Raw genomic sequence first — 19,509 nt, 5'->3', positions numbered from 1 at the left:
ATTGTCCTTTGTTTACACAGAATCGTTTTAAACAATGGATTTCTCTCTCATGTAAAAACCATTTTATCTCTCCTTTCCATTCCAGCCTGTGGAATCAAAACATGGACTATTAACAACTGTTGCCTATCAGATGGGGAAAAAGAAACCAGTTACTTATGCACTTGAAGTAAGTTTTTTTACACTGTATATTTCTTATAAAACTGCTTATTTATTACTTATTGAATGACAAAGTAACAGGAATTATACAATCAATTTCATTAGCTTACAGTTGTTTGTTGTAAGAGTTGGGTGCTTGTGCAACATCTTGTAGCTTCTTCAGAGCCAAAATAATGAAGTGTGTGTTTCTTTCAGAAAATTGCAAATATATACTGTAGAAATATAGTTCCATTATAATATAAAATTTAGCTAACAATAGAAATAAAGAAAATAAACCTCTTTCAGATGAATTTTCGATGTGATTTTTATTCTTAAAGTGAAAAATTATTTTTTATTTAAACTTAAATTTTTTTCTTTGAAAGAATTATAATATTCAGTTTGAGATTTATTTGAAAAATATAACTTTGTTGTTAAAATTGTAATAAAAAATTGTTTAGCTTCTTTTTTTAATCAAATGAGTCAACATTGGTTTCATACAAAAGATTTTTCTTTGAGAAATATCTGTTAAGTCCTGATTTCATAATGTTTTCCCACGTTTTGGTAAGGTCAGGTGAAGCTCGGTCACCTACAAATGCTGTAAAAGACAGGATAATGAATACATCAATAATTTAATTTTAGCCAAAGTTCATAAAATTTTGTCTTGCTATTTGGTAAGTCCTGTTTTAATATCACAGCTGGTGTCCAATTAAATAAATGGCTAATTTTATTGTTCTTTGTTTCAGAGCATCAAGTTGTGACTCTGTACTTCAAAAAATTAACTTAGTCATTTGATAAACGAAAATCAATAAATTAAGTAATGGGGATCAATATGATCAATCAAAATGCTTGAAGGTTGTACTCCAGCATGGCCACTGTTCAGAATCTGAAACAAGTAGAGGAAGAAAACTCTGCGGTTAACTTTTTAAAAGGGACATAACTCCAATAAGTTGATAGAGATCGATAGAATGGGTATTGGAGGTCAATGTAATCGAGTAAAAAAAGATGGAACTCCAGCTTGGCCACAGTTGAAATGGCTGACACTTGCTATTCTCTTGTGTCTCTCCCTCATAATTCTGCTCTTGAAAAACCTCTTTTAATTCAGAGTAAAAGGCAGACTGTATGACGCATGTGTACTCACAACCATGCTACATGGCAGTGAAACATGGGTTGTGACTGCTGAGGACATGCGTAAGCTCGCAAGGAATGAAGCCAGTATGCTCCGTTGGATGTGTAATGTCAATGTGAATACCCGTCAGAGTGTAAGTATCTTGAGAGAAAAGCTGAACATAAGAAGCATTAGTTGTGGTGTGCAAGAGAGACGATTGCGCTGGTATGGACATGTGGTGAGAATGGATGAGGATAGCTGTGTGAAAAAGTGCCACACCCTAACAGTTGAGGGAACCCGTGGAAGAGGTAGGCCCAGGAAGACCTGGGCTGAGGTGGTGAGGCAAGACCTTCGAACATTGGGCCTCACCGAGGCGATGACTACTGACCGAGACCTTTGGAAATGTGCTGTGCGTGAGAAGACCCGGCAAGCCAAGTGAGATCGTTGCCAGTGCCCCTGGACTGGCTCTTGTGTGGGTGGCACATAAGATGCACCATTTTGAGCGTGACCGTTGCCAGTACCACCTGACTGGCCTTCGTAGGGTTTTCGAGCGAGATCGTTGCCAGTGCCCCTGGACTGGCTCTTGTGCGGGTGGCACATAAAAGACACCATTTCGAGCGTGGCCGTTGCCAGTACCGCCTGACTGGCCTTCGTGCGGGTGACACGTAAAAGCACCCACTACACTCTGAGTGGTTGGCGTTAGGAAAGGCATCCAGCTGTAGAAACTCTGCCAAATCAGATTGGAGCCTGGTGTTGCCATCCGGTTTCACCAGTCCTCAATCAAATCATCCAACCCATGCTAGCATGGAAAGCGGACATTAAACGATGATGATGATGAATTCCAATTTAATAAAGTCTTGGAAGCAATTATCAGACACACATTGGCAACTCTCAGTTGTGGCATTGGATAATCCAAAGACTCAGTCTTTGGTTATACTATATCCACTTTCTCATTAGTTATTCTTTTTTTTTCTTTTGATTTTAGGGTGCCATAGCTATTGCTGGGGCCTGCGTACAGTGGCTACGAGATAATCTTGGAGTTATCAAAGAATCAGCAGAAATTGGTGAGTTGCTGCTTCTTTTCACTTCTCTGTTTTCTCTTTTAGAAATTAGTAAAATATCCTGATCTTTAAACAAAAGGGAGACTGTTTGGCTGCTCAATCTTCTACAAATGGCAACTAATTCTCCCTCAAATCACGTCCTTTTTATAAAAAGTACAATGTCACACTAATGTCTTAGATTTTATAAAGTTTGGGATTGTTACAACTGGAAAAACATTATTGAATCTCTCATCTCTTTGCTGATGAGCTTCAAATAAGACTGAAACATGTCCAGAGTTGTCTCATTTACTTACCAAGCATTAATCATTGAATTTTTGATTTTATTAATTTTTTTTTTTTAGTATATGTCTTTCTCACCACGTAATTATTTCTAATTAATTTACAATACGCCTTGCATTGATTATATCAAAACCAACACAGCTTTGTATAATGGATCTCCCTTTATTTATGAAGCACTGATGGTTGTCCTCCTCTTTTATAGAACACCTAGCAAACCAAGTTGACGGCACCCATGGCTGCTACTTTGTCCCAGCGTTCTCAGGCCTTTTCTGTCCACATTGGAAGCCTGATGCTCGTGGGTCAGTAATTATTTCTTTTCGTTGCTGCTAACTCAATCTCCTCTTTTCTTTTCTTTTTTTTTTTTACTTTAACCCCTTTTTTTAATACCAAACCAGCCAAAGACTGCCCCTAATCTTGATACAATCCTAGTTATGATCCCCTCATACTGGTCCCTTAATTTTGACTGCCATATTCACATTACTCCGTAAGGAGCCTGGAACTGGTTTCCTGGTTTCTCTGACGTATTTGTTTCTCCTTGGTCAGGATGCCAGTCTGTCGCTGGGTTCCTTATTTTTGCCAGCAGAGTGGATTGGAGTATCTTGCTCAAGGGCACAACACCTTGCCCAGTCCAGCAATCCAAACCACAATCTTATGATCAAGAGTGCAACACCCCTTAACCACTCGGCCACCTCCCCCCCCCCCCCATCCTATTCTAATTAGCCGTGTTTGGTCCATTTAGAAAAATAGTGAAAAACGAGCACAAAAGTAGTTGTGGTGAGTCCCAGCATCTAAATTGGTTGTGACTAATTAACTGAAGGGTGAGGAGGGTGTCAGGAATCTGGGATGTTAACAATAGCTTTGGCCAGGCAGGCTTTCCATTCGATTTGGAATCGGTCTTGCTGGGAGAGAATTAGAAATTGCAACTTTCAATGCTTGCATTAAAACAAAACTTTTGGTTAGTCGTGGGGTTTGGACAATAAGAGAAACTCTAACAGATGTTAGGCATCACTCGCTGCTCTGAGTGACAGAGCACTATCTTGCCCATGCCCTTTGAACTGAGCACAGCATGCAAATTGACATTGGAAGAAATTTATTTGGTTTTTATTTGTGGTAAAAAGAGGAAGGACCGAGAAGAGAGCAAGAACATTGGGCCTAAGTGTGAAGTGGGGGGGGGGAGTAGGGGTTAAGAGTGACTCAAAAGGTCAACATTGAGATTTAGTGATTAAAAACTTGGTGACGTGTCAGTGATTGTGGGGGTGTCACTGATCAGCTTCTTTTTATTTATTTACTAGTTTTTCTGTCGTTGGACTCTGGCCAAGCTGGAGCACTGCCTTCAAGGGTGTAATCGATTACATCAACTTCAATACTTAACTGATCCTTCTTTTGTCAATGTTGCAAGGATGAAAGTTAGTCAGCCCAAGCGGAAATCAGTCTCACAATGTAAAGGGAAATAACCAAATACCACAAGGTATTTTGTCCGATGCTCTACTGATTCGAGATGTGTATATGTATGAGAGAGAGGAAAAAAAAAACGAGTGTGTTAAGTGTAAACCTGAACGAGAAAGTGTGGTCATCGTATAATTATTAATGAATATAAATGAAACGTGCCTAGCATTAGTTGTCCCTGATTTCAAAACGATCGTATAAAGTTTCATATATATACACAGACATATAAACAATGTCTTTACACATACACCCATAAATAAAAGTCAACAATACCAAATTGTTTTTTTTTTTTGCCTTTTTATTCCTCTTCTAGAATCATCTGCGGCCTGACTCAGTTCACCAATAAATTCCATATTTCCAGAGCTGTTCTTGAAGCTATATGTTTCCAAACTAGAGAGGTTCGTACTCCTCTGCTCTATTTGCTGTTGCTGTTGTCGTCGTATGTAGGAGTAACACACACACATCGTTTTGGGGTTCTACATATATGTAGCATTGTTGTTTATATTGTTTTTTAATTGTAAATGTAGAAGTGACTAAGATAAAAGGGGTTTACATCTCAGCCAGGCAGTCAATCTTAGAAACCAATACACATAAGGGCTCATACTGCCATGTAGTTAATCCTTTTTGGCCCCTTTCGTGGCAGCTTGGGATTAAGATTGAACTGACTAATTCCATGGTTAACAACTCGTTATGATTGGCTGATTGGGAAGGAGAAAGAAGTGAATCCTGACAGATTGTTATCAATAGTGAAAGTAAGAGCTTTGATACTCGTCCCAAGCTCCAAGTCAGCTGTGTTCAGACATACGATTAAAGTATTCTAGTCATGACCATCCCCACAAATTCTATCATCCAATGTTTATTTTATTTTTAATGACAGCATGTAACTTAATAGAGATTTGACTGTTATTTCTAGCATATCATTAACTTTACAATAGAGCTGTTAACTAACCAGTGTTATTCAGTTATTTCACTAACAACTGTTTATCTCCATGGTAACAATTTTTGAACATGTTTCGCTTCCATGTGAAAGGTGAGCCAATGAGAGAGCTTCTACATGGCTTCTCAAACAGCTAAAAATAGCAGCTCAAATGTCACTTCAATCATATTTCACTGTCTTTAAAAAAAGGGATGCATTAGTAAATGCAGCTCTGGACTCCCTGAACATAAGAAAAAGATTGGGTAGTCACAGCTGGAGTGTCTTTGATCATAAGTCTGCTTAACCAGGATTAACCTAGGGCTAAAGAACATGAAACCTTGGCACTTGGCACAGCCTCTTGGCATTTGTTTATTTTATGGAATAAAATTCCTTCAAATTACTCTTAGATGTCTTATTTTAAGAAAGTAATGGTCTGGAGTGGTCAGAGCTGGAGGGCTTTTGGTCAAATATCTGGTTCAACTGCAACTAGCACCCAGGGGACCCCCCCCCCCCTTTTGCCTGTTCCTAAGTCTGTAGTCATCTATGATTTGTTTTTTTTGTTGACAGTTATTGGATGCAATGAACCATGACAGTGGCATCGCTTTGAAGTCCTTACAGGTCGACGGTGGAATGTCCGTCAATTCTTTGCTTATGCAATTACAAGCTGATCTCCTGGGAATCAGTGTTGGTAAGTTCTTTCGAATGTCCATCATTTAAAGTGGTTGGGTCTTGGAAAAAGCATTGTGGGTAAATTATTTTTAATGGTCGAACTTGAAGTAGATAAAGCTATAAATACTGATTTGTAGGATATTAGGTTAAAAAAAAACCCCTTGGAAAGAGAAAAGTCGAAGATCGTTTGTGGCCTTCGACTCTTTTAGATCTAAAACTATTTTAATCAAGATTCCTTAAGCTGTTGGTTATAGTTTTATCAAGTTCCACCATTAGAAATAATTCACTTCTTGTCTCTTGGGATCTCTAAGTTCTTATATAAATATTGTGTGTGGACCTGTTACAAGTGTTCAAAGATTAAATAGTTAAAACTTTATTTCAGACATTTAAACATTTTGTGTCTAATGTTGTCTTTATTTTACTGCCACCTGTTCAGGTATTTTTCCATCATGATTCACTGTCTAATTTACCACGTGTCTTATTGACCATATATATATATATCATCTGCTTTCCATACTGGCATGGGTTTGACTGAGGACTGGCAAGCCAGGAGGTTGCACCGGGCTCCAATCTTATCTGGCAAGGTTTCTACAGCTGGATGCCCTTCCTAATGCCAACCACTCTGAGTGTAATATATATATGTATTTTATATATATATTATATATATACTAAACATGTAGTGAATACATTGAATAGTATTGACTATTTTATTCACCTCGTGTGTTTTATTCACTACATCTGTGGCATTCACATAATAGCAGGAGAACACCTAGGAGTCGCTAACTGTATGAACCCAGCCCCATTAAAGTATCAGGAAATAAGGGACCAAAACACTTCTTCTGAAGGTTTCTCCTGTTCTCTGCTCACTTAATGGCCACATGTCTAATTGACATGTGTCAGTATAAGATTTTGGTCATTCAGAAGGAAGATGTATAAGTAACCACAGTATAAGATAACTGATCCTCACCATTTGACCAGAGTGGCATGGAAGGGTTGTATCTGCATTGGTAGCATTTTAAACTCAGAATTGTAAGACACATCCAATGTGATCATGTAGGAGTGAGCAACTCTTTGTTAATGTTGTCTTGTGCAGGTGACCATCTCTCCTGAATGTTGTCTTATGTCAGTAACTGCCTCTTGTTAATATGAACCTGCTGCACAGTCAAAAGTCTCTCGTTACCATTAATTACTCCTTAATTTAACCAGTGAGACCCTCCATGCCTGAAACAACAGCTTTGGGAGCTGCGATGGCTGCAGGTTGTGCTGAAGAAATCAATGTTTGGAACATGGATCCAACCAAATACCCCAAGACTATAACCGATACTTTTCTACCAAGCATATCAGCAACCGGTAACTCAACCGTTTCTATTTTCCTCTCACAAATTATCTTCAAATTCATTTGTTTTTTGTTTTTTTTTAATTAAAACTACTTCTTTTGAGAAAAAGCTGAAAGTCAGTTTCTTTTTTTTGTGCTTCAACTTTTAGATTTTTTCAATATTTTCTTTTCACAACAACAACATGAAACTGTGGAGACGAAACTCTGCAATGTTATGTCTTGCTGTCAGCATCTTTCTCTCTCCCCTTTATAAGGGGAGCCATTTGTGACTGCTGAACCCGTTAGAGATAACAGCCAAATGTCACTCTGTTGCCCGTCTTGAAATAAGAGAAGGCAGTTCGATGAGTCAACTTTAAAAAGGCAGGTTGGTCACTACTGGAATGCCTCTGATCATAGGTCGGCTCAAGTAGAGCTGAACCATGGCTAAAAAACAAGAAAAACCCAGCTAATGTAATTTGCTCTGCCTAATCCCACCTAAATGGTAATTTGTCAATTTGACGAAGAATTCACATTGCTAGATTAGTGCAAGGTTTTATTTTAAAAGTGAGAAGCAGCTACACACACACACACACACACACACACACACTCAGTGTACATTCGCTTAAACAGCAATGATTCTATTACTACTCCTCTGCTCCAGAGCGTGACAAAAGGTTCCAGTGGTGGAAATTAGCTGTGGAACGTTCTCTCAATTGGAAGCTGGATTCTCCTGATTTGACTGGTGAGTTGTTTTGATTTTGTTGTTTGTATTTTATATTTTAATTTCTTTTGTTTTGGAATGGATGCCTGGGTATAACAATATTCAGAATAGAGCAGGGGACTGGAATAATTTAGGGAGCAACAGACACAATTTGTCTTCTGGTAGTTACACTGGGGTCAGTGTAATTTATTAGGCACAGCCCCTCAAATTTAAGGGGAAAATGTTAATGTTAGAAGGAGAGTAAATTTTAGATTAAAAAAACTCTGCCAGATCAGATTGGAGCCTGGTGCAGCCTGCTGGCTTGCCAGTCCGCAGTCAAATTGTCCAACCCATGCTAGCATGGAAAGCAAACGTTAAACGATGATGAGGATGATTATCTAAATTTTGAAAAATAAAAGTATAAAAAAAAAAAACTGCATTTTTTCATGGGATGAGACAATAAATGCAGTGAAATTGTTATCTCCTGAAAGTAAATCAGTTAGTAGTTCTGAAGTTACATGTGACGAAGAAGCTGAGTCAGCAATGCAGGTTCAATTCCCTTTGAAACCCCTTTTACAGCACTTTGTGTATCTGTAAATTTTGATGGGTTTATATCAGGAAGGAGCAGCGTCCTTGACCTTCACAAACTGGTGACCTTGGTGTTATTCAGTTTGGACTTGAACCAGTCAACATCTATGAAAAAGAAAGGGAATTGAAAAGGGTCAGAGCAGGGAGTGTGCAGCTAGGGGACAGGAGGAAGGGAGAAGGGAATGTCATATTGTGGTGGGTGGAGGAGGGGGTCAGTGTAGGTGAATTAGAAGATATTTTCAGGATGTTTTCATTATCTGGAAAACATTGGTTTCTAACCTTGGCACGAGGCCACAAAAGTGGGGGCGAGGGGTGTTGTTGGTTTAAATCATCCACAGCTTGTCACTGGTACATTATTTTAACCCAACCTCCTTCCCCCAGAAGGATTAAAGATAAGGTTAATCTCAGTGAAATTTGAACATCTAAAAATATCATCAGCAGCAGCAGTAGCAATGTGGGGTTTTGTATTTGGTTTGAAATAAAGACAGAATCACTTCCAGAGGTTTTCTCCTTTAAAATATTAGAAAAGTGTTCGCATGGGTAAGAAGGGGTTGACAGAGTTTACAAAGAGAAAAGATTGTAAGGTGTTTTGCTTTTGTTGTACTGATTGTTGTTGTAGTCGTAGTCTATGTAGCATTTAAACAGACTTAATGGCATGGAACTTGTCTGGTTGAAACCATCCATCCACTCCCTCCTGCAACTCTGATTCCTCCCTTCAAAATATATGGCCCCTATTTATCAGTTTTTTTCCCCCTTTTGGCTGCTCTAATGAGCAGATTAAGCAACCATTTATAAAATTGTTTCAGTCATAATTTTTCCAAATAAAACCACTGCTTCTTCCACTTCCTTGTATTGTCCCCATAAAAGAGCTTCTCACAGACTTTCTTTGCCCCATTTTAGGCCTGGAAACAAATTCCTCATTGAAGTTGTGACTAAATCTGATAGCAAATGTCTTTTAAGCCATCCATTTCCAACCAGTTTTCTTGGCAATCATCAGATTACAGAACATGGTGTCTTGTCAAGATTCTTTTCCAATTAATGCTAGTGTAGTATCTGGTGTGTTGGGCAAGTATTTTCTACTATAACCCCGAGTTGGTCAAAGCCTTGTGAGTGAATGTGGTAGATAGAAACTAAAAGAAGCCTGCTGTGCATGTGTCCTGGAAGTGGTATCTATTTCCAATTTCCATGAAAGTATGTCCGGCCATAGACAATTGACTTTAGAAAACCTGCCTCAATGAGTTCCATCTAACCCATACAAACATGGAAAAAGTGGAAGTTAAAACAATGATGAACAATTTCTCTTGTATTTCTCACACCAGGTCCAGCAGTGCTTCCCCCACATTGTCACACAAAACTGCATTTCACTTCAGCTAATTTCCTTCTTAATTATGTTATAATTTTTTTTCTGCTGTTAACTAATCGTTTACAATTAACTCTGTAATTATTACATCAGTCATGCTTCACCAGTTATTTCTAGCATCTCAGTCACTCTCCCTCATAATTTTGGCTACTTTTGTCATCTTGATAATGGCTATTTCAACCTAATAACTCAATTTCTATAGTTGGCCCCTTTTTTGGTTTTCTTGGTGCAGGATCCACTTATCTCTCTCTCTCTGTTTATTCAGTAACCCCCCTCAAAGTAGTCTCTCCATGCCTCCTTTTCAACGTCGATGAGGGAAAGAGCATTTCTAGTGGTTTTTTTTCTTTCTTTGATTTAGAATCCCTCGTACAAATCCAGAACCCCTTATACATTCCATACCCCGCCCGCCCCCTTGTTTTCCAGGCTTCTCTGCCAACCTTGCAGTGCAGTCTTCCATTGCAGACCTGGTCTCTGGTTGGCTGCAGAGCATTCTTCTGCAAGCTCTCAGGGGCTGGCCTTTGTCTTCTCCTTTTTCAATATGGACCCCTTCAACTGTTTTGAGAGAGAAAGAGCTCTTTCTCTCCGTCTCTCTATCTCTCTTTTTCTTTCCTTCTATCTGTCCCTTTTTCTCCTTTTTTCTCTTTCTCCTCTTTTTCTCCCTCTGTCACTCCTTCCCTCTCTCTCCCTCTCAAAACAGTTGAAGGTGTCCATATCGAAAAAGGACAAGACAAAGACCTGCATCTAAGAGAGCAAGAAAGAAAGTGAAAGAGCGAGAAAGAAAAAGGGAGACAGAGAGAAGGAAAGAAAGAAAGTGAAAGTGCGAGAGAGAAGGAAAGAAAGAGACAGAGCGAGACAGAGAGAAGGAAAGAGCGAGAAAGAAAAAGGGAGACAGAGAGAAGGAAAGAAAGAGAGAGTGAGAGAATGAAAGAAAGAGCATGAGAGAGAGAGAGAGGAGAGAAAGAAAAAGGGAGACAGAGCAAGAGAGAGAAGGAAAGAAAGAGAAAGGTAAAGGGAGACAGAGAGAAGGAGCGAGAGAGAGAGAAGGAAATAAAGAGAAAGGGAGACGAGAAAAAGAAAGTGAAAGTGCGAGAGAAAGAAAAAGGGAGACAGAGAGAAGGAAAAAGAGAAAGAGCTAGAGAGAGAAGGAAAGAAAGAAAGGGAGACAGAGAGAAGGAAAGAAAGAAAAAGGGAGACAGAGGAGAGAAGGGGAGAGAGAAGGAAAGAGAGAGAGAGAAAGAAAAAGGGAGAAGGAGAGACAGAGGAGAGAAAGGGAGACAGAGAGAAGGAAAGAAAAAGTGAGAGAGAGAAGGAACGAAAGAAAGAAAAAGGGAGACAGAGAGAAGGAAAGAAAGAGAAAGAAAAAGGGAGAGAAGGAAAGAAAGAGAAAGAAAAAGGGGGAGAGAGAGAAGGAAAAAGAGAAAGAGCGAGAGAGAGAAAGAAAAGGAGACAGAGAGGAGAGAAAGAAAGAAAGAGCGAGAGAAAGAAAAATGGAGACAGAGAAGGAAAAAGAGAAAGAGCGAGAGAGAGAAAGAAGGAAAGAAAGAGAGAGAAAAAGGGAGACAGAGAGAAGGAAAAAGAGAAAGAGCGAGAAAAAGTGAAAGTGCAAGAAAAAGGGAGACAGAAAGAAAGTGAAAGTGCGAGAGAAAGAGGAAAGAAAGGAAGAGAAAGAGCGAGAGAGATAAAGGCAGACAGAGAGAAGGAACAAAAGAAAGAAAAAGGGAGACAGAGAGAAGGAAAGAAAGAGAGACAGAGAGAAGGAAAGAAAGGGAAAGAGCGAGAGAGAGAGAGAAAGAAAAGGAGAGACAGAGAAAGAAAAAGGGAGACAGAGAGAAGGAAGAAAAAAAAAGCGAGAGAAAGAAAGAGAAAGAGCGAGAGAGAAAGAAAAAGGGAGACAGAGAGGAGAGAAAGAAAGAGAGAGAAAGATAAAGGGAGACAGAGAGAAGGAAAAAAGAGAAAGAGCGAGAGAGAGAGAAGGAAATAAAGAGAAAGGGAGACAGAGAGAAGGAAAGTGAAAGTGCGAGAGAAAGAGAAAGAAAAGGAGACAGAGAAGGAAAGAAAGAGAGAAAGAGCGAGAGAGAGAAGGAAAAAGGGAGACAGAGCGAGAGAAGGAAAGAAAGGAAGAGAGAGAGAGAGAAGTATAGAAAGAGAAACAGCGAAAGAAAGAAAGAAAAAGGGAGACAGAAGGAAAAAGAGAGAGAGAAAGAAAAAGGGAGACAGAGAGAAGGAAAGAAAGAGAGACAGAGCGAGAGAGAGAAAGATAAAGGGAGACAGAGAGAAGGAAAGAAAGAAAGTGAAAGTGCGAGAGAGAGAGGAGAGAAAGAAAAAGGGAGACAGAGAGGAGAGAAAGCGCGAGAGGGAGAAGGAAAGATAGAGAGGGAGAGAGAGAAGAGAAAGAAAGAAAGTGCGAGAGAGAGAGTAAAGAAAAGGAGAGACAGAGAGAAGGAAAGAAAGAGAAAGAGCGAGAGAGAGAAGGAACGAAAGAAAGAAAAAGGGAGACAGAGAGAAGGAAAGAAAGAGAAAGAAAAAGGGAGAGAAGGAGAGAAAGAAAAAGGGGGAGAGAGAGAAGGAAAAAGAGAAAGAGCGAGAGAGAGAAAGAAAAGGAGACAGAGAGGAGAGAAAGAAAGAAAGAGCGAGAGAAAGAAAAATGGAGACAGAGAAGGAAAAAGAGAAAGAGCGAGAGAGAGAAAGAAGGAAAGAAAGAGAGAGAGAAAAAGGGAGACAGAGAGAAGGAAAAAGAGAAAGAGCGAGAAAAAGTGAAAGTGCAAGAAAAAGGGAGACAGAAAGAAAGTGAAAGTGCGAGAGAAAGAGGAAAGAAAGGAAGAGAAAGAGCGAGAGAGATAAAGGCAGACAGAGAGAAGGAACAAAAGAAAGAAAAAGGGAGACAGAGAGAAGGAAAGAAAGAGAGACAGAGAGAAGGAAAGAAAGGGAAAGAGCGAGAGAGAGAGAGAAAGAAAAGGAGAGACAGAGAAAGAAAAAGGGAGACAGAGAGAAGGAAGAAAAAAAAAGAGAGAGAAAGAGCGAGAGAGAAAGAAAAAGGGAGACAGAGAGGAGAGAAAGAAAGAGAGAGAAAGATAAAGGGAGACAGAGAGAAGGAAAAAAGAGAAAGAGCGAGAGAGAGAGAAGGAAATAAAGAGAAAGGGAGACAGAGAGAAGGAAAGTGAAAGTGCGAGAGAAAGAGAAAGAAAAGGAGACAGAGAAGGAAAGAAAGAGAGAAAGAGCGAGAGAGAGAAGGAAAAAGGGAGACAGAGCGAGAGAAGGAAAGAAAGGAAGAGAGAGAGAGAGAAGTATAGAAAGAGAAACAGCGAAAGAAAGAAAGAAAAAGGGAGACAGAAGGAAAAAGAGAGAGAGAAAGAAAAAGGGAGACAGAGAGAAGGAAAGAAAGAGAGACAGAGCGAGAGAGAGAAAGATAAAGGGAGACAGAGAGAAGGAAAGAAAGAAAGTGAAAGTGCGAGAGAGAGAGGAGAGAAAGAAAAAGGGAGACAGAGAGGAGAGAAAGCGCGAGAGGGAGAAGGAAAGATAGAGAGGGAGAGAGAGAAGAGAAAGAAAGAAAGTGCGAGAGAGAGAGTAAAGAAAAGGAGAGACAGAGAGAAGGAAAGAAAGAGAAAGAGCGAGAGAGAGAAGGAAAGAAAGAGAAAGAGCGAGAGAGAGAGAAAGAAAAAGGGACACAGAGGAGAGAGACAGAGAAGGAAAAAGAGAAAGATAAAGGGAGACAGAGAGAAGGAAAAAGAAAGAGCGAGAGAAAGAGAGAAAGAAAAAGGGAGAAGGAGAGACAGAGGAAAGAAAGAGAAAGGGAGACAGAGAGAAGGAAAGAAAAAGTGAGAGAGAGAAAGAAAAGGAGAGACAGAGCGAGAGAGAGAGAGAAGGAACGAAAGAAAGAAAAAGGGAGACAGAGAGAAGGAAAGAAAGAGAAAGAAAAAGGGAGACAGAGAGAAGGAAAAAGAGAAAGAGCGAGAGAGAGAAAGAGAAAGGGAGACAGAGAGAAGGAAAAAAGAAAGAGAAAGAGCAAGAGAGAGAAAGTGCGAGACAGAGAGAAGGAAAGAAAGAGAAAGAGCGAGAGAGAGAAAGAAAAGGGGAGACAGAGAGGAGAGAAAGAAAGAGAAAGAGCGAGAGAGAAGAGAAAGAAAAAGGGAGAGAGAGAGAGAAAGAAAAAGGGAGACAGAGAGAAGGAAAAAGAGAAAGAGGGAGACAGAGAGAAGGAAATAAAGAGAAAGGGAGACGGAGAGAAGGAAAGAAAGAAAGTGAAAGTGCGAGAGAAAGAGAAAGAAAAAGGGAGACAGAAGGAAATAAAGAGAAAGGGAGACAGAGAGAAGAGACAGAAAGGAAGAGAAAGAGCGAGAGAAAGATAAAGGGAACAAAAGAAAGAAAAAGAAATAGCGAGAGAAAGAAAAAGGGAGACAGAGAAACAGCGAGAGAGAAAGATAAAGGGAGACAGAGAGAATGAAAGAAAGTGAAAGTGCGAGAGAAAGAAAAGGAGACAGAGAAGGAAAGAAAGAGAAAAAGAGCGAGAAGGAAAAAGGGAGACAGAGCGAGAGAGAGAAAGAAAAAGGGAGACAGAAGGAAAGAAAGAGCGAGACAGAGAGGAGGGGAAGAGAGAGAAGGAAAGAAAGAGAAAGAGCGAGAGAGAGAAAGATAAAGGCAGACAGAGAGAAGGAACAAAAGAAAGAAAAAGGGAGACAGAGAGAAGGAAAGAAAGAGAGAGAGCGAGAGAAAGAAAGAAAAAGGGAGACAGAGAGAAGGAAAGAAAGAGGGAGACAGAGAGAAGGAAGAAAAGAAAAAGCGAGAGAGAAAGAAAGAGAAAGAGCCAGAGAAAGAAACAGGGAGACAGAGAGGAGAGAAAGATAAAGGGAGACAGAGAGAAGGAAAGTGAAAGTGCGAGAGAGACAGAGAGAAGGAAAGAAAGAGAAAGAGCGAGAGAGAGAGAAAGAAAAAGGGAGACAGAGAGAAGGAAAAAGAGAAAGAGCGAGAGAGAGAAAGGAAAAGGGAGACAGAGAGAAGGAAAAAGAAAGAGCGAGAGAGAGAGAGAGAGAGAAAGAAAAAGGGAGAAGGAGAGACAGAGGAAAGAAAGAGAAAGGGAGAGAGAAAGAGCGAGAGAGAAGGAGAGAAAGAAGGAAAAAAGAAAGAGAAAGAGCGAGAGAGAAGAGAAAGAAAAAGGGAGACAGAGAGAGAGAAAGAAAAAAGGAGACAGAGAGGAGAGACAGAGAGAAGGAAAAAGAGAAAGAGCGAGAGAGAGAGAAGGAAATAAAGAGAAAGGGAGACGGAGAGAAGGAAAGAAAGAAAGTGAAAGTGCGAGAGAAAGAGAAAGAAAAAGGGAGACAGAAGGAGAGAAAGAGCGAGAGAAAGATAAAGGGAACAAAAGAAAGAAAAAGGGGGACAGAGAGAAAGAAAGAGAAAGAGCGAGAGAAAGAAAAAGGGAGACAGAGAGGAGAGAAAGATAAAGGGAGACAGAGAGAATGAAAGAAAGTGAAAGTGCGAGAGAAAGAGAAAGAAAAGGAGAGACAGAGAAGGAAAGAAAGAGAGAAAGAGCGAGAAGGAAAAAGGGAGACAGAGCGAGAGAGAGAAAGAAAAAGGGAGACAGAAGGAAAGAAAGAGCGAGAGAAAGATAAAGGGAGACAGAAGGAAAGAAAGAGCGAGAGAAGGAGCGAGAGAAAGAAAAAGGGAGACAGAGAGGAAGAGAGAGAGCGAGAGAGAAGGAAAGAAAGAAAGAGCGAGAGAAAGATAAAGGCAGACAGAGAGAAGGAACAAAAGAAAGAAAAAGGGAGACAGAGAGAAGGAAAGAAAGAGAGAGAGCGAGAGAGAGAGAAAGAAAAGGAGAGAGAGAGAAAGAAAAAGGGAGACAGAGAGAAGGAAAAAGAGAAAGAGCTAGAGAGAGAAGGAAAGAAAGAAAGGGAGACAGAGAGAGAAAGAAAAAGGGAGACAGAGAGAAGGAAAGAATGAGCGAGAGAGATAAAGGGAGAGAGAGAGAAGGAAAGAAAGAAAGTGAAAGTGCGAGAGAGAGAGAAAGAAAAAGGGAGACAGAGAGGAGAGAAAGCGCGAGAGGGAGAAGGAGAGACAGAGAGCGAGAGAGAAGGAAAGAGAGAAAGTGAGAGAGAGAGAGTAAAGAAAAGGAGAGACAGAGAGAAGGAGAGAAAGAGCGAGAGAGAGAAAGAAAAAGGGAGACAGAGGAGAGAGAGACAGAGAGGAGAGAAAGAAAAAGGGAGACAGAGAGAAGGAAAAAGAGAAAGAGCGAGAGAGAGAAAGGAAAAGGGAGACAGAGGAGAGAAAGATAAAGGGAGACAGAGAGAAGGAAAAAGAAAGAGCGAGAGAGAGAGAGAGAAAGAAAAAGGGAGGAGAGACAGAGGAAAGAAAGAGAAAGGGAGACAGAGAGAAGGAAAGAAAAAGTGAGAGAGAGAAAGAAAAGGAGAGACAGAAGGAAAGAAAGAGAGAAAGAGCGAGAGAGAAGGAACGAAAGAAAGAAAAAGGGAGACAGAGAGAAGGAAAGAAAGAGAAAGAAAAAGGGAGACAGAGAGAAGGAAAAAGAGAAAGAGCGAGAGAGAGAAAGAAAAAGGGAGACAGAGAGGAGAGAAAGCGCGAGAAAGAGAAAGGGAGACAGAGAGAAGGAGCGAGAGAGAGAGAGAGTAAAGAAAAGGAGAGACAGAGAGAAGGAAAGAAAGAGAAAGAGCGAGAGAGACAAAGAAAAAGGGAGACAGAGAGAAGGAAAGAAGAGAAAGAGCGAGAGAGAGAGAGAGAGAAAGGAAAAGGGAGACAGATAGAAGGAAAAAGGGAGACAGAGAGGAGAGAAAGAAAGAGAAGGAAAAGGAGAGACAGAGAAAGAGCGAGAGAGAGAAGGAAAAAGAGAAAGAGCGAGAGAGAGAAAGAAGGAAAGAAAGAGAGAGACAGAGAGAAAGAAAGAAAGTGAAAGTGCGAGCGAGAGAGAGAGAGAAGGAAAGAAAGAGAAAGGGAGACAAAGAGAGAGAAAGAAAAAGGGAAACAGAGAGAAGGAAAGAAACAAAGAGAAAGATAAAGGGAGACAGAGAGAAGGAAAGAAAGAGGAAGGGAGACAGAGAGAAGGAACGAAAGAAAAAGGGAGACAGAGAGGAGAGAAAGAAAGAGAAAGAAAAAGGGAGACAGAGAGAAGGAAAAAGAAAGAGCGAGAGAGAGAAGGAAATAAAGAGAAAGGGAGACAGAGAGAAGGAAAGAGAAAGAGAGAGAGAAAGAAAAAGGGAGACAGAGAGGAGAGAAAGAAAGAGAAAGAAAAAGGGAGACAGAGAGAAGGAAAAAGAAAGAGCGAGAGAGAAGGAAAGAAAGAGGAAGGGAGACAGAGAGAAGGAACGAAAGAAAAAGGGAGACAGAGAGAAGGAAAAGAGAAAGAGCGAGAGAGACAGAGAGGAGAGAAAGAAAAAGGGAGACAGAGAGAAGGAAAAAGAAAGAGCGAGAGAGAGAGAGAAAAAGGGAGACAGAGAGAAGGAAAGAAAGAAAGTGAGAGAGAGAAGGAAAGAGAAAGAGCGAGAAAGAAAAGGAGAGAGAGAGAGAAGGAAAGAAAGAGAAAGAGCGAGAGAGAATGAAAGAAAGAAAGAAAGAGCGAGAGAGAGAAAGAAAATGGGAGATAGAAAGAAGGAAAGAAAGAGAAAGAGCGAGAGAGAGAAGGAAAGAAAGAAAGAAAGAGCGAGAGAGAAGGAGAGAGAAAGAAAAAGGGAGACAGAGATAAGGAAAAAAAGAAAGAGAGCGAGAGAGAGTAAAGAAAAGGAGAGACAGAGAGAAGGAAAGAAAGAGAAAGAGCATGAGAGAGAGGAGAGAAAGAGCGGGAGAGACAGAGAAGGAAAAAGAGAAAGAGCGAGAGAGAGAGAAAGAAAAAGGGAGGAGAGAAAGAGCGAGAGAAAGGGAGACAGAGAGACAGAGCGAGAAAGAAAAGGAGAGACAGAGCGAGAGAGAGAAGGAAAGAAAGAAAACGGGAGACAGAGAGAAGGAAAAAGAGAAAGAGCTAGAGAGAGAAGGAAAGAAAGAAAGGGAGACAGAGAGAAGGAAAGAATGAGCGAGAGAGATAAAGGGAGAGAGAGAGAAGGAAAGAAAGAAAGTGAAAGTGCGAGAGAGAGAGAGAAAGAAAAAGGGAGACAGAGAGGAGAGAAAGAAAAAGGGAGACAGAGAGGAGAGAAAGCGCGAGAGGGAGAGAGAAGGAAAAAGAGAAAGTGCGAGAGAGAGAGTAAAGAAAAGGAGAGACAGAGAGAAGGAAAGAAAGAGAAAGAGCGAGAGAGAGAAAGAAAAAGGGAGACAGAGAGAAGGAAAGAAAGAGAAAGAGCGAGAGAGAGACAGAGAGAAGGAAAAAGAGAAAGAGCGAGAGAGAGAAAGGAAAAGGGAGACAGAGGAGAGAAAGATAAAGGGAGACAGAGAGAAGGAAAAAGAAAGAGCGAGAAGGAGAGACAGAGAGAAAGAAAGAAAGTGAAAGTGCGAGCGAGAGAGAGAGAGAAGGAAAGAAAGAGAAAGGGAGACAAAGAGAGAGAAAGAAAAAGGGAAACAGAGAGAAGGAAAGAAACAAAGAGAAAGATAAAGGGAGACAGAGAGAAGGAAAGAAAGAGGAAGGGAGACAGAGAGAAGGAACGAAAGAAAAAGGGAGACAGAGAGGAGAGAAAGAAAGAAAAAGGGAGACAGAGAGAAGGAAAAAGAAAGAGCGAGAGAGAGAAGGAAATAAAGAGAAAGGGAGACAGAGAGAAGGAAAGAGAAAGAGCGAGAGAGAGAAAGAAAAAGGGAGAAAGAGAGAGAGAGAAGGAAAGAAAGAGGAAGGGAGACAGAGAGAAGGAACGAAAGAAAAAGGGAGACAGAGAGAAGGAAAAGAGAAAGAGCGAGAGAGACAGAGAGGAGAGAAAGAAAAAGGGAGACAGAGAGAAGGAAAAAGAAAGAGCGAGAGAGAGAGAGAGAAAAAGGGAGACAGAGAGAAGGAAAGAAAGAAAGTGAGAGAGAGAAGGAAAGAGAAAGAAAAGGAGAGAGAGAGAGAAGGAAAGAAAGAGAAAGAGCGAGAGAGAATGAAAGAAAGAAAGAGCGAGAGAGAGAAAGAAGGAAAGAAAGAGAAAGAGCGAGAGAGAGAAGGAAAGAAAGAAAGAAAGAGCGAGAGAGAAGGAGAGAGAAAGAAAAAGGGAGACAGAGATAAGGAAAGAAAGAGAAAGAGCATGAGAGAGAGGAGAGAAAGAAAGAGGGAGACAGAGAGAAGGAAAAAGAGAAAGAGCGAGAGAGAGAGAAAGAGCGAGAGAAAAAGAGAAAGAGCGAGAGAGAGAGAAAGAGCGAGAGAAAGGGAGACAGAGAGAAGGAAAGAAAGAGAAAGAGAGACAGAGCGAGAAAGAAAAGGGGAGACATAGAGGAGAGAAAGAAAAGGAGAGACAGAGCGAGAGAGAGAAGGAAAAAAAGAAAGAGAAAGAGAGAGAAAGAAAAGGGGAGACAGAGAGAGAAGGAAAGAAAGAGAAAGAGCGAGAGAGAGAGAGAAAGGAAAAGGGAGACAGATAGAAGGAAAAAGGGAGACAGAGAGGAGAGAAAGAAAGAGAAGGAAAAGGAGAGACAGAGAGAAGGAAAGAAAGAGAAAGAGCGAGAGAGAGAAGGAGAAAGAGCGAGAGAGAGAAAGAAGGAAAGAAAGAGAGAGACAGAGAGAAAGAAAGAAAGTGAAAGTGCGAGCGAGAGAGAGAGAGAAGGAAAGAAAGAGCGAGAGAGAGAGAAGGAAAGAAAGAGAAAGGGAGACAAAGAGAGAGAAAGAAAAAGGGAAACAGAGAGAAGGAAAGAAACAAAGAGAAAGAAAAAGGGAGACAGAGATAAGGAAAGAAAGAGAAAGAGCATGAGAGAGAGGAGAGAAAGAGCGGGAGAGACAGAGAGGAGAGAAAGAAAGAGGGAGACAGAGAAGGAAAAAGAGAAAGAGCGAGAGAAAGGGAGACAGAGAGAAGGAAAGAAAGAGACAGAGCGAGAAAGAAAAGGGGAGACAT

At 40.6% G+C, this 19,509-nt stretch overlaps 1 protein-coding gene across 3 annotated transcripts in view; it reads left to right on the top strand.

The window, feature by feature from the left end:
* The window catches only part of LOC106873255 (glycerol kinase), a 52,057-nt gene that overhangs the window by 17,759 nt on the left and 14,789 nt on the right, over positions 1-19,509 (top strand). For 2 of the 3 annotated variants that reach the window (XM_089338694.1, XM_089338696.1), the window contains exons 11-17: positions 86-166; positions 2,226-2,304; positions 2,783-2,879; positions 4,340-4,424; positions 5,510-5,630; positions 6,818-6,961; positions 7,588-7,668. In XM_089338694.1, coding sequence (XP_089194820.1) covers positions 86-166; positions 2,226-2,304; positions 2,783-2,879; positions 4,340-4,424; positions 5,510-5,630; positions 6,818-6,961; positions 7,588-7,668 — 688 coding nt within the window. Of the gene's footprint in view, positions 1-85; positions 167-2,225; positions 2,305-2,782; positions 2,880-4,339; positions 4,425-5,509; positions 5,631-6,817; positions 6,962-7,587; positions 7,669-9,114; positions 9,244-19,509 lie in introns of those variants that run through there. The other variant, XM_089338695.1, reaches the window with a different exon arrangement.

The sequence above is a fragment of the Octopus bimaculoides genome, chromosome 20, assembly GCF_046866305.1.
Source record: "Octopus bimaculoides isolate indiv1 chromosome 20, ASM4686630v1, whole genome shotgun sequence".
Classification (NCBI taxonomy): Eukaryota; Metazoa; Mollusca; class Cephalopoda; order Octopoda; family Octopodidae; genus Octopus; species Octopus bimaculoides.
The sequence above is the reverse complement of the archived record's forward strand: the minus strand, read 5'-3'. Positions and strand labels throughout refer to the sequence as shown.